Here is a 14,027-nt window from a genome sequence, read left to right as displayed (position 1 = left end):
TTCATCTGTCGTCCTTAAATAAACAGACATTCACAACACTAAGTGAAACTGTTCTGTGAGGTGTTTTGACAAGAGATGGAGACAGTAGCTGTTGTTTGGCATAGTCACATTAAACAGACTGCCTTTGGTAAAAGCACTTGATGAATACATTGTCCGTTATTAGCACAAATTACAATGTTGTGTGCACACAGAGTGCTTAAAAGAGAGGAAGATGTGAATGCTTATTGCATGTATTTCAACTACTCTCTGTGTATTGTAAGTGAGAAAAAGGTGACTCAGAAGTGTGGTGATGATGTGTATGTAGCATTATGTGTTTGGGGGTGGTGTGCTCATCTGTGTTACTGTGATGTAGTAAAGACGCACATTGAGGGTGACTACTATGAGATGGGGTGGCACAGATACTTGTTAGTCATGTAGCAAGAACTGAGGTGACTTTATATGTGTAATCTGCTTCTGCCTCAGGGTATTGTGTTGTAGAACAAGATATAGAGGCGTCATCCCCTGGAGTTTCTGTTACCTGAGATAGATTAAAGAGGTTGTCCAAAAGGAATATTTGTTTCAACCCTTCATGTAGACATCTTTATGGATTATGATGCATTTTGTTTTCAGAATGTGCCTTTACTTTTCCATTTTTGTATTGCATCCATTCTGGAGAGAAAAATGGACTTGTTTACATACAGTACTCAGAACACTTCTATAGTTAGGTCAGTTGTATGTTGTATCCGAAGTGCATTTGGAGAAAGTAAACCTGTGATAAATATGTCCAGGATATAAGAAAAGGAGTGGAGTACAAGCTTGCTTGTAAGAGTTAGTTGTGCAGCATAGCTCCATTATTGCCTTAATTAAAGTGACACTATTCGTTTGTTTTATTTCTGCTGAAAATATATTTACCCACAAATTTTATACGTAATATCTGAGAATCCTGTACTTACTCAGTTTGTTTACTTCGTGCATTGCAATGACACTTTGTGTTATAAACAGTTTCACTGTTTATCTTGTACAGTTTTTCCTCTTCGGTGTGCGTCTTTTATACAGCAGACCAGGGAGATAAAAATGTCTTTTGAAAATAGAAAAATGTGACTAAATCCACAGTGTGATAGGGCATGGCTGCCGCATAGTGCACTCTGCTGGTTGAGTGTGGCACTACCAGCCGCCTTCAGTTTCCTTCCTTCCTGCCGTCTCTTCATACACTGGTCTGTGCTGGAGATGTGACTTAGCCCTCCAGCTGACCCACAAACAAACATAACTCCTTTCAGAATAGCAAAAGTCAAAGTAAAAATCCCAACAAAAAAGGAAGGTTCTTCAGCCTTTCAGGGACTTCTCTTCAGGCCACCCTTTGGGCTATATTTGATTAGTCTTTCTAGCTGTGGGATAGAGTACTTGGCCTCCCAGGCTGGTTCCCCTGGAGTACCATTCTCTGCCGCTGCTGTGGTTCTGTTCCATGTATCCTTCCCTGCTCTAGTACAGAGCACTGAGCTCCCAGGCTAGTTCACCTGGAGTACCTGGCCTCCTGCCTGTGGTTCCACTCCCAGACTGATATCTCTCAGCCGTTTTATATAAGGCCCAGGTGTCCATTAAACTATCACCTGACCCTTCTTAGTCCTGCCCCCTCAGGCTGGGAAGCAGGGAATTAATTACAGCCTTGGTGTGATTTAAAGAGATCAATCACCCAGTGACACACCCAAATTGGCAGGAGGGATCAGGGACAGATTTAGATTTTTTTTTTTATTTTTTTTTTAAGCAATTTTAGAAATTGCTTTGTGTCCTTTTAAACTTCCTTTAATTTTGTCCTATCTTTTTCTGTGATGAAAAATTCTGGAAGATTTTGGAAGTGCTTAATGCAACGCATTCACCATGGACTAACCTTAAATTTTTCTTCCTTTTCTTTGAAAGTCTTCTAGGAGAAAAGAGGTAAATGAGGAAAGTGACATTGCCACTGTGTTCATGTGAACTATATCGTAAAGTGCAAAGTCCTACATTTAGGAAAAAAGAGTTTAGATAACATTCCCCGGGTTGGGACTGTATTCTGGAAAGCAGTTCACGATAAAGTTTAGCGTCTTGGTGGATAACTAACTGAATATGAGCTCCTAGGACAATGCTGTGGCTAAGACGGCTAATGTAATTCTTGTTTGTATAAACAGAGAAATATTTAATAGGAATAGTGCAACAGTTTTGAGACAGTTACTGGAATACTAATTCCATTTCTGGAAGCTGAAGGTAGATAAATTCAAGCTAAAAATAAGGCACAGTTTTTAAATAATGAGGTTGATTTAACCATTGGAACAACTTACAAAGGGATTGGTGCCTTCTACATGACTTGAAGTCTTCAAATCAAGACTGAATGTCTTTCTGAAAAAAAATACAAAATATGCTGTAGCTCAACTATGAGATATGGGCTTAATTTAGGAACCAGTTCATGAAATTCTGTGGCATGTGTTACATCGGAGCTTAGGCTAGAAAATCATAATGATCCCTTCTGGCCTTAAAAATCTATGAAGCTAAGAGTGTATATTAAATGTTATTTTTGGCAACGTAATATATCCATAGATGTTTCAGCATTGGAGAGCAGGATTCTTATATATTCCAATATTCAGTTAGAAATCTGCTTTTAGCATACTTAAGAGAAGAGGCTGTTTCTACATTATACCTTGGGAACCCTACCTACTCACAGAGAAGCAGAGTAGGAGAATGTTTTCTAGTTTGGCAGAGAATCAGAATAAAAGTGATAGGCCTAATCTCCAATCCTCACCCTGAATTTTAGCCTGAATTTTAACAAACCTATATACTTGCATGATACAAACGTCTGTATTCATAATAGTCTTAACATTTTATGTGAGGGTGATATTGTTTTGAAGTAACGTTTTGATTTTTCTCCCCCCAGACACAGCCCCCTTCTACTATTGCAACAAAAGCATCAGATATGAAGCCCACTGAAACAAAGGTATGAAGTCCTAAGAAATGAATCTTCGCGATTTATAAGTCAGAAGACCAGGATTTTACTTCAGACTGTCACTGACTCAATATATGACCTTGACGAAGTCACTTATCTGTACCTTAGTTTCCACATCTGCAAAATAGGGATAAAGACACTTGTCCTCTTATGCAAAACACTGTGAGGACTGTGGATTAAATTAATTAATACTAATATAACATTTTAGCTTATTTCAGAACCTCTGAGTTATGCATATAGGCCCTGATCCTGCAAACCCTTAATTACAGGTGTAACTTTATTTATGTGAATAGTCCCAATGAAGAATTTGGGCCTGAGTTAGTCAATGTGAAAACACATGTTCTCGTTAATGATACCCTCATTCCTCTCTACTATCTTCCTTCCTATTGTCTTTTACACTTGAAGACACAGCACAACAATAAGGTTGCAAGCTCCTCAGGGCAAGAGGCTGTTTCATCTATGCCTTTGTAGAAAGGGGCCTTAATCCTGATTAAGGCTTTTTGGTCACTATCGTAATATAAAAAATGTAACAATGATGTTTTCCCTCCTCTCTGCCTAGCTGTACATTCTTGCTCAGGATCAAAATATTGAAACTGACAAAAATCCTGCCCTCCAGAATAGGGTTTTTGCTCATTTCAATAACTTGTCAGCTTTCTGAACCAGATCGGGTAGGGAACAATGTAGTGTCCTACAAGATATGGATTTTTCTAATGTTATACATATGTGACCCTAATGCCAGACTGGTAGGTCAAAGTTCAATCATGTCACTTTAAGGTTGAAGTCCACTGTCAGCCTGTTTATGTTTATTAGCATTACAGGAGAATCCACTTCAACATTCTAATTTAGTCTGAAGTCTGATTTAACAAGTGAAGCTCATTTGCCAAACTTCTACAAATAACAGCAAAATTTTCAAAGCGGTAGCACCTTTAAAATCACCAACTACTTGGATGGTCTAGACAGTATTTGGTCCTGCCATGTGGGCAGGGGACTGGACTCGATGACCTCTCGAGGTCCCTTCCAGTCCTAGAATCTATGAATGTCAGAATATTTCTTGGTAATAAGCAATTTTCTTCTTCTTTTCCTTTGTATCACCTCTGCCAATTCAAATAGTGCTATGCTATAATTCCTCAAGGATGTTTGTCACTCAGCTCTTTTAACAGTCGCAGCTACAATGGATGCCAAAATATCTAATTTATAAATCTTAATCTCCACACACAGTCCACAAGACCTAGCTACTATACTCCTGACAATAAACCGGACAATTTATTAAACCTTTGTCTAATCCTGCGTGATCATCACGACTCATAAATTTAGAGATTCGTTGTTTGTCCGTCACTAATTTAAGATGTTTCCTGATGATGATAGATTAATTATGAACCTGTATCAAAGAGCGAACTCACTCCTAACATGCTCTAAACCCGCCCCCCCCCCCCCCCCCAAATGTCCTGATATTTTCTTCCTCTCATCTGGTCACCCTAGATGAACTCTGAAAACAGGATCCTGATATGTTTCTTTATTATCTGCTTACAAGGTCTAAACAGGCCAGAAGAGCTGAAATTGCATTTGCAAGCGAAAACACATCTGGCTATAGATTTTATTTCCTAAATCAAACTATTACACATCTGATGCCATTTTTACTGTGAACAATTCTGTTTAATATTAATTTAAAAAAATACATTAACCCTCCCCCCTAGAATTTAAAACAAACAATCAGGTAAATATACAATCAAATTGCGAGAAAGGACTACTTGCTCTATAAGAAAATTGTCACATATGGTTACTAATAACATATTGGTAAAATGAGCAGCACAGAGGTTTGAATTTAACTCTCAGTAACAGATATCTCTAGCAGTTTCAGTACAGGCTGTTTTCATGTACAAACATAAATGGTAGTAAAATATTTTGTCTCATTTTTCCTGCAAGTCTCTCTACGTTTCTTGGGAAATGCATTTTTAAAAAACCTGAATTTGTACTTTAATACCAGGCTACTTCAAGCCATAGCCAGACCAGTGGACAGCAATCTCACAGCAGGAAGAGACACAAAGTTCAGGTGATGCACAATTGACTATGTCTCTGTCTACAGTCACAGCAGCAGCATGTTTTCACCACTTAATTACTTCCACCACGAGTCTTTCATTTATCATGCTTATTCACATTGCAATCTTCCTTATGGGCCCAACACACCTTGGAGATCAATCATCAAAAACAAATTCTAGTTCCTCACACCTTCACGTCGGTTGTACAGGCAAGTCTCATGTTACACGGAGGTTCCGTTCCGCGGTTAGCGCGTAAAGCGAAAACCGCGTATAGTCAAAATTACATTGAGTTGAATGGCGGGCGGAACCGCCCACACTATAGGTACAGTATTAAAATTGTTGTTTTTTCTCTTTTTTTTTGCTTTTGTTTTTGCCGACAGCGTAAAGCTGAAATCGCGCATGTTAAATGCATGTAAGATGCGACAGACCTGTATTTCCTTATTGCTCCAACCATCAATTAAAGGCAGCTCATGGCAAAAATGTGTTTGATTGATAATGTAATAATGTTAAAACAAAATTTCTAGCTTCATCTCTGCACAAACACACACAATCTTCTTGGACCAGAAGTCCTGGAAGATTAGGATACTTGCTTCGATAACTGATTTACTTGATTGATGGTGTTAAGTGTGCGTGTTTCAGAATATGTACATGTATTTGTATGCATGCACACATACATATGGTAGGTATACAAGTGTACCCTCTCTCTATAATGCCCTTCATAATAGTGAACCTTTGACTATAATGAACCTGGTCCCTGGATCCCCACCTCTGGCCCCAGGGCCATGACGGGGGCTGATAGCTGCTCCAGCCACGGCAGCTGCAGGGTTCAAGGTGTCAGCCCCGCCCCAGTGGCAGGGCTCTTGAACCTCGGCCTATAACAAGCAAATGGCTTGGATCCCCAGGGGGTTCGTTATAGCGAGGCTAGACTGTAGTGTGTAAATGCATGCATGCAGACTGTGAATGTATCTGAGAAACAAAACTTGATCAGTTTTAAACTACATGGAAAGTCTAGAAAGTATCAATATGTTTAAAATATATGGTCTATGAGGTGAAGTGATTTATTTTCAGTGTGGAGTACAGGAAATTTCACTCCTACCTCCAAAGTATTCCCTGTTTCTGTGGTTTGTATGATTATTTACTGCATACATTATGATGTGGTGCTATATACCTTAATCTGCGGCTTCAAAATCTTTGTGTCGCTTGCACCCATGCATGCATGTGCACATTGCACGCACAACCTCAGAATTTCACATGTAAATTTATTGTGGATCTGTGCATGGGTTTAATATAGATCTTTTTTTTTCTTAATCGTTGCATATTGAGTAATGAACTGTTCAGTAAACTTCACGGTGGGGTCAACTAATCCATGTAAAAGCCAAATACATCTAAATAATAGTTTATAATGCCTCTCAAGTGAAACAAAAAAGCTTGCAAAATTACAGTAGACAAATTGCATGCTTAAATAATAGTCAAGTGGTTATATCAATTTTTTTTATTTTAAAGGTGATTCTATTGCAGGTGACTATAAAAATGTGGGTCCTTATTAGTTTGTCTCTGTCTCTAAGTGTGCCTACCTTCCAAGTAAAAATGTGTTTTCTAACTGATGGCCTGAAGTTCAACTTGCCGTATGGTTACTGGAGCCAGGCTTTCACTCAATAATTATGCAGCTAAAACTTAGAAAAAATACTGTTGATGATACATGATCCACTGAAAACTCCACCTAACTCTCCAATAGCTATGTTAACTTTGAAGGAGTACAGTAAAAAAACCTAAAATTAATAATAATAAAAAAGTCAGGCCACTTTTACAGTGTACACTGCAATGATTTGCCACATAGCTCTATTGCTCAGGGACGCGATATGTGACAGACATAGTTGTGCTGGCAGAAGCCTCAAGGGTAAATGTTTTTATACTGGCAAAACTGCACTGTTACTGATATAGCTCAGGCTGGCCTATGGTAGTATGCTGACCTAAGTCCCTGTGGAGATGATAGTAGATTGATGGAAGAATTTATCCGTTGACCTAGCTACTGCCTCTGGGGAGCTGGATTTACTATAGCGATGGGAGAACCTCTCCCATCACTGTAGTAAGTTTCTACGTTTTAGTAGTTTAAGTGTAGATATAGCCTTATTTTACTTGGGGAGAAGAATAAGCTATGCCAGCAAAAGCACAGCTATGCTAGTATAGCTGTGTCTGCACTGGGAGTGCTTTGCCAGCAGAGTATAACTATACTGACATGGTCTCAATAAAGTAAGCAGATATGACTTCGAACAGGGGTGGGCAAACTTTTTGGCCTGAGGGCCACATCTGCATATGGAAATTGTACGGGGGGCCATGAATGCTCACAAAATAGTGGGTTGGGGTGTGGGAGGGGGGGAGGGGTGCGGCTCTGGGGCAGGGCCAGAAATTAGGAGTTCAGAGTGCAGGAGGGGGCTCTGGGCTGGGGCAGGGAGTTGGGGTGCGGGGGGGAGGGCTCTGGGATGTGGATGAGGGGTTTGGGGTGCAGGAGGGTGCTTCAGGCTGGGACCAAGGGGTTTGGAGGGCAGGAGGGGGATCAGGGCTGGAGCAGGGGGATAGGGCACAGGAGGAGATCAGGGGTGCAGACTCTGGGCGGCGCTTATCTCAAGCACCTCCTGGAAACAGTTGCATGTCCTCCTCTCTGGCTCCTATGCAGAGGCGTGGCCAGGTGTCTCTGTGCGCTGCCCGGTCCACAGTCACCTCCCCTGCAGCTCCCATTGGCCGTGTGTATGTGTGTGAGTTTATCTGCTGTGTTTTGACTCTGCTCCAGTAACTTACAATGCATGAGCAGGGTTCTGTGCCCATGTGTTGTAAATTGAAGGATGAGGGCATTATTTATTTATAATGCAGATATATTTGAGTGATCGTGTATGTATAAAATATGCAATATGTTTTAAAACATAAAAAGAACTAAGCTGCTTTTTTGATCTTTTGTTCTGAATATAATTTTTTTATATATTTTAGAGCACACAAACTGCAAAAACAGAACCTGGAAAAGTAGCACAGTCACTAAAGGTAAGCTACTACTTTTATTTAATCATTGTGCGTTGTTCTTCTTCAGAGAAGTTAGTAATGATAAGCTAAATTCTGCCACTACTGGACCAGATGCTCCCATCTTCTCATATGGTGAAAGGAAACAAACCTGCCTGCAGATGAGTTGGAACAGGAGCTCCGCTGTTAGGAGTTGACATAGCACATTTCTGGGGAGCAGACACTCTGTTGGGCTTCCCCTCTACCAGCAGATTTCTAAGCAGAAACCAGCATTAAATCCACCCTGCACCTTTTAGGGCATGTGTGGGTGGGAAAGAACAGAGAAAGCTGATCTCCCTGATTCTCAGGGAAGGGGGGAGGTGCTCATAGAACTTGATGCAGAGTCTGTGTTGCTGCATGGATGCCTCAGAATTCACAAGGATATAGTCTCCTGCGTACTGCTTTCTCTCCTGCAGAGTTTTCCTAGGGAGAGGAATAGGTAGCTCTATCTGCCTAGTAAAAAACAGTTTTTTTTAAAGTTATTTCTTTTTTTTTTTTTCCTCTTTCTCCTTCAGTAGGCAGGGGAAGGAACCTGAAAACTAGTTTTTGTTCTTTTTTTAAACAACCCTGAAGTAAAAACAAGGCAGAATGATTCCAGTACATTGAATTTTTTTTTTTTTTTTTTTTTTTTTTTTTTTGCAAGGACATATGCAAAGTTTCAGCCCATTACTATTTTTGAAGATGAAAATACACATTTACAAAGAAAGATAACCCATACTTATAGATCTTTTCTCTCAAACTTTAAACAGTGAACGAATGAAGAAAAATTCATTTCCACAAACCTGGACTATGCTTTTTCTCATATGGCACCTAGGTGTGAACTCGCCAGCTGAGCTAGCTGAATATGCACTGTGCCTTTCCTTGAGATTACTTGAGAGGCTACAGGAAAAACTATCACTATGAAGTAAACAAATGGGAATGTATAGCTAACAAAAAGGATATAAATAACTTGAGAGAAATATTTTTACAACCCTTTGAAAGACCTCTTTGTGTTTAAAGCCTGGCTACAACTACTCCCAGACATGGCTTTCCCCTTACTAGTATATTTAGTCCTATACAGATAAGTGTTCACATGATTGTGCCTGTAGGATGTGTGTAATCTGGTTGGAGCAGGAATAGTATCTTCCTTTGTTTGTGCAGCCCTGATACTCAGAAAATAATAATTTCCTGTGTCTCTAAATTGTCTATCCGAACAGATGAAAGTTACATGTATGTTAAGTAAACTAGACTAAAAATCCATTGAGTTGAATACCTCTTCACAGTTAAATATTTTCTAATATATTCTAATATATCTGTATTATTATTGACAGCCAGATGATTCTCAAACTAAACATCAGTCTGAAGAGAAGCAAAGGGAACCTGGTGGGGTGAGTTATTTACATGTTCTTCTGCTTTTGTTTGTTTCATTGGTTTGTTAGTTTTCTCAAAACAAAAACACAAGAATACTAAAATCTGTCCTATATATTAATAGCATATTTATGGTTGTACAGGCAAAAAGCCCATCCAAACCTTCTGTAGCGAAAAGTTCTAAAAAAACTAGTCCAGGAAAAGCGGCCACTGGTCAGACTGAAAAGTCAACGCAAGTATCTTCAATAGAAGAACCAAAGGTAAAGCAGAAGTGGCGAGCCCTTTATTACTTTGTGTGTCTGTTTGTATTGAGGGAGTACCTACTAGCCCTAGTCACGGACCCCATTGTGCTAGGCATCTGCAAACACTGAACAAAAAGACAGTTCTGGTCCGAAAGACAGACTGCCTTTTTGAAGGTATGTGTGACAAAGCTTTTTGTGCTGCATTAAACTACAGTCTAAGCTACACTAAGCATGTATAAAACTTTACTGTTTGGGAGTTAATGGGTCCTTTGCATTTTGCTTATTTAACTTTAATAATACCTTGAATGTTCTGATTCAAAAGCACTGATGAGAATAACGTTGCAAGCATTGTCTACAGAATATACATGACTGAACATCTCATTGGAAACAGCCTCTTTTAATAGGTATTCTGTAATAAGGGTGTTCTGTCAAGCTTCAGATCCTCTCTTAAGCCATCCTTAGCTTTGTAAGGTGTCGTGGATGTTTTTGAAGGTGAACCATATAAAATTACTGGCAGTTGCAGGCCTGCCTAAGCCAGAAGTACTGCACGTTTGAGACTCTTGTCACGTTCCCCTGCAAACTCCTCACTGCTCAGGCTCAGGCCATTCTTTGGGTATGTCTGCACTGTAATGTAAGCTCAGGGTTAGTAGAACTCAAGTTAGAAGACCCTGGTTTTGTTAACCTAGGGCTTGAGCATATACACTCAGTTATAACCCAGGTTAGGAACTGTTGACCCCTGGGTCATAAACCCAGTGTTTCCAGTGCATTATGTGGGCCCAAGTCCAATGACCCTTATCCCAGACTTCCTAGCATCCTCCCAAAATGTGGTTGCTCTAGCCCTTTGTTCATGATGCTGTGTGGGAAAACTTGACCTGTCACCAAACTTGACTGTTCAGAGGACAAAGCAAGTTCCTGTCTGATTGTGGAATACTTTTGGAAGACTCTGAGCACAAGTCCAGTAAGGCTGCATTTACACTGTAAAGCAATAGGGCTTGAACCCTAGGTCCTGGCTTGACTCAAGCTCTGACCTTCCACCTCCATGGGGTATTGGGACTCTGGGTCTGAGCCCTGCATTAGCATGATTTGTGTGTAGACAGAAGAGGGGTTAGGCTTGAGCCTGAGTCTGAACCCTTGGCTTACATTGCAGTGTAAACATACCCTTTGTCAATTTGTTCCTCTCTTTCCATCCTTAATAAAACACGTGAGCAGATTGGGGACCCTAGGGTCAATCAAGGGTGTGTGCCTTGCTCTGTTTAATACATGAGCGCTGCCCTACTTGATGTTTGGCTCCCTTCTCTGTTGAGTGTTTCAGGCAGATTTTTGAGTGCCAACGACTGGTCCAAATGTGGAAGCTGGCAGGATGCAGATGTGCAGCACTCCCCACAGCCTGCAGGACTGATGGGCAGGGCCGGCTCTAGGATTTTTGCCGCCCAAAGCAAAAACAATTTTGGCCGCCCCCCCTTCCCCCCCCGTTCTTTAATTACCCCACCCCCGGCCCCGCCTCAACTCCGCCCCTTCCCCAAATCCCCAGCCCTGCCTCCTCCCCCCAGGCTCTCAAGCCTAGGAGGGAGGGGGAGAAGCGGCACCGCGCCACGGCCACTCGGAGTCTCCCCCTCCCTCCCAGGTTTGAGAGCCTGGGAGGGAGGGGGAGATTCCGAGTGGCCGCGGCGCGGGCGCCACTTCTCCCCCTCCCTCCCAGGCTTTCAAGCCTGGGACGGAGGGGGAGCAGCGGCGCGCGAAACGGCCGTTCAGGATCTCCCCCTCCCTCCCAGGTTTGAGAGCCTGGGAGGGAGGGCGAGTAGCGGTGCGCGAATCAGCTGTTTTGCGCGCCGTGGCAGCAGCAGCGGAGGTGAGCTAGGGCGGCCGGGGCACATTTTTAGGGGCGGCATTCTGGCGCCGGCCATGCCGCCCCTAAAAATGTGCCGCCCCAAGCACCAGCTTGTTTTGCTGGTGCCTAGAGCCAGCCCTGCTGATGGGAGCTTAAGGAGAGGGGAAAGAAGAACAGAAGGAGTAAATTCAGAGGGGTCAAGGGGAAAAAGAGGGCAGAAAGCAAAATGGGAGAATAAACATTCAGATTACTCTGTCATTGGGTAAATTTCTCTCAGATGTCTGCCTAGGATTTAGGGTATGTCTACACTGCAGTGGGAGGTGTAATTGTAGCACCAGCTGGCATACCCCCCTCGCTTTAATGTAGCTCCCATGGCTAAAAATAAGGGTAGAGGCAATGGCATGGACCCCAACCTGGGCTGCACAAGCATGTCTGGAACTTGAGGTACATACTTGCGTTGCTAGTCTGTGCTGCTCATCTACACTGCTATATGGAGTCATGCTAGCTAGATTAAAGCTAGTGTTGGCATTCCTACCTGAGCTGCAGTCACACCTTTGATTGCAGTATAGAGGTATCCTGGGACTCGGTGACTCAGACTAGATAACATGGAGTGTGAGGCCAAAATCATTCCCTGTACACCTGAAGCATGAAGACTGTAAAGCCCCACATCTTTCATGTTTTACTTATAGAGGAATGAGTTAGAAAATTGTGGGTAAAAATCTCTCATGATTTGTGGCAGATTTTGAGATCTGAGATTTTACAAATTTATTTTACCTCCTGTATTTTTGTTTTACTTCCTTAATTTCCTAGCCTCTCATGCTGCCTTCATGGCTTCCCTTTCTCGACAGATCTTACTTTAGGGAGATGGATCTGTATCTGGAGTGGGCTGTGCCAGATTGTGCTGCTCCTTGCAGCTCCCAGGCAGTGGAAGGTTTTGGGGGAAGATTCCGTAAACTCCTCCCTCTCGCCCCTCCAAAGAATAAAAAATCAAGGCTGGGGACTATACCATGTTTCTCTGTTACTAGGAGCTTCTTTACACCCAGGGTGTCTTCAACTTTGAAGTGTATCTGGGAGGGGGCGTAGGCAGTGTTTGTGGAGAGTCATGGAATCTGTACAAACTAGCAGCTGCCAGACTTACTGCTTATTAAAAAATAGCATGACCCCAATTTTGGTTTATTCAATTTCATATGAGTACCAAATATTTTAGTAGATAATAAACTGTTTGATTAGAGAGAGAGAGAGAGAGAGAGAGAGAAGGTGTTTGGGATAATATCTTTTATTGGACCAACATCTATTGGTGAGAGAGACAAGCTTTCAAGCTTACGCACAGCTCTTCTTCAGGCTCTGTGTAAGCTCGAAAGTTTGTCTCTCTCACCAACAGAAGTTGGTCCAATGGAAAATATTACCTCAAATACCTTCTCTCTCTAGTATCCTGGGACCAATACGTTTAAAACAACACTGCGTACAAACTATTTTAGTGTATGTTATAGACTTGAGACTGCATAATGTAAAATGCAATCTTTTTTTCTCCATCACCAGCTGCTATTATTGGACTTCAGTCATCTACTGAGTCTCCGGTTAGTTCAGTGAATTAGCGTTTTTTCAGAGGAAGCTGCAGTAAATGAGAATTTCAGAGACTCAGAACTCCGCTTCCCATCTTGGTGTTTTATACTTGTAGTGAACCCCGCATATGAAGAAATATAAACTAGCAGAATAAAATTACCTATTTTAGTGCATTTTGGGTAGAATTTTATAATCTTTTTATAAAATACTTACTAAACTTTAGTACCATTTGCTTTTAATGAACTTTCTCCTTCTGCACCAGAAATCAGTGTGTCGTTTGTCGTAAGCTATACTATCTCAATGTTATCAAAGGAACGAAAGAGAGAATCCCACTAAAACGGCACCTTTCCTTCAGCACAGAATGTTGCTTAGCAGCATTAATAATCTTTTTCCTGTTCTGTCCTTGAAATTTGCACAAAAGTTGTATTGACAATTGGAGTAATGTAGGATATATACTAGGATAGAACATTTCCATTATAGTTCTCTTTTTAAAATTGTTAGCACAAAGCCATATACACTCTTCTACTTTTTCCCCCTAGCCTAAAACTGAAAATAAATCACTAGCGAGTGGTGCAGCTGGTGCAGCTGCAGCTACAGTTGGTGCAGTCACTGCTGTTGGTTTGGTTGCGACAGCTGATAAGCCAAGTGCTGAGGTAGGTAACTATAGTCTAACACAAATCAACTGCTTTGTATTAACCTAATGCCTTTACACTGGCTTTCAGCACTATTTTCACCTTTTTTTCAGACTAAAGAAAATAAATCAGCAGCTCCATCTTCTGCTGTCGAAGCTGCACCTACTAAGCCACCTGAAAAAGTAGGTAACAATATAATGACATATAAGCCCTCTTGTATAAAACACAACTTTCCTAATTTTTAATGCCTTTCCCAAAATCTAACATTATCAATAAAACTTCAGTATGTTTCATCTTTAAAAATAAATCTTTACAAAATATTAACTAATCAGCTGACTACAAATAATCTTGTTATTGTAATTGAGAGGTAACTGGTAAACA

General features: G+C 41.2%; 1 protein-coding gene across 5 annotated transcripts in view; it reads left to right on the top strand.

The window, feature by feature from the left end:
- CAST (calpastatin) overlaps positions 1 to 14,027 on the top strand; it is a 94,942-nt gene that overhangs the window by 40,343 nt on the left and 40,572 nt on the right. For 3 of the 5 annotated variants that reach the window (XM_054031915.1, XM_054031916.1, XM_054031918.1), the window contains 7 exons: positions 2,882 to 2,941; positions 4,935 to 5,000; positions 7,969 to 8,019; positions 9,345 to 9,401; positions 9,525 to 9,641; positions 13,554 to 13,667; positions 13,760 to 13,828. In XM_054031915.1, coding sequence (XP_053887890.1) covers positions 2,882 to 2,941; positions 4,935 to 5,000; positions 7,969 to 8,019; positions 9,345 to 9,401; positions 9,525 to 9,641; positions 13,554 to 13,667; positions 13,760 to 13,828 — 534 coding nt within the window. The remainder of the gene's footprint in view (positions 1 to 2,881; positions 2,942 to 4,934; positions 5,001 to 7,968; positions 8,020 to 9,344; positions 9,402 to 9,524; positions 9,642 to 13,553; positions 13,668 to 13,759; positions 13,829 to 14,027) is intronic. The other 2 variants (XM_054031917.1, XM_054031920.1) reach the window with 1 other exon arrangement.

Source organism: Malaclemys terrapin, chromosome 6 (genome assembly GCF_027887155.1).
Source record: "Malaclemys terrapin pileata isolate rMalTer1 chromosome 6, rMalTer1.hap1, whole genome shotgun sequence".
NCBI lineage: Eukaryota > Metazoa > Chordata > Testudines > Emydidae > Malaclemys > Malaclemys terrapin.
Note: the sequence above shows the minus strand (reverse complement) of the source record. Positions and strands in the feature narration are given on the sequence as shown.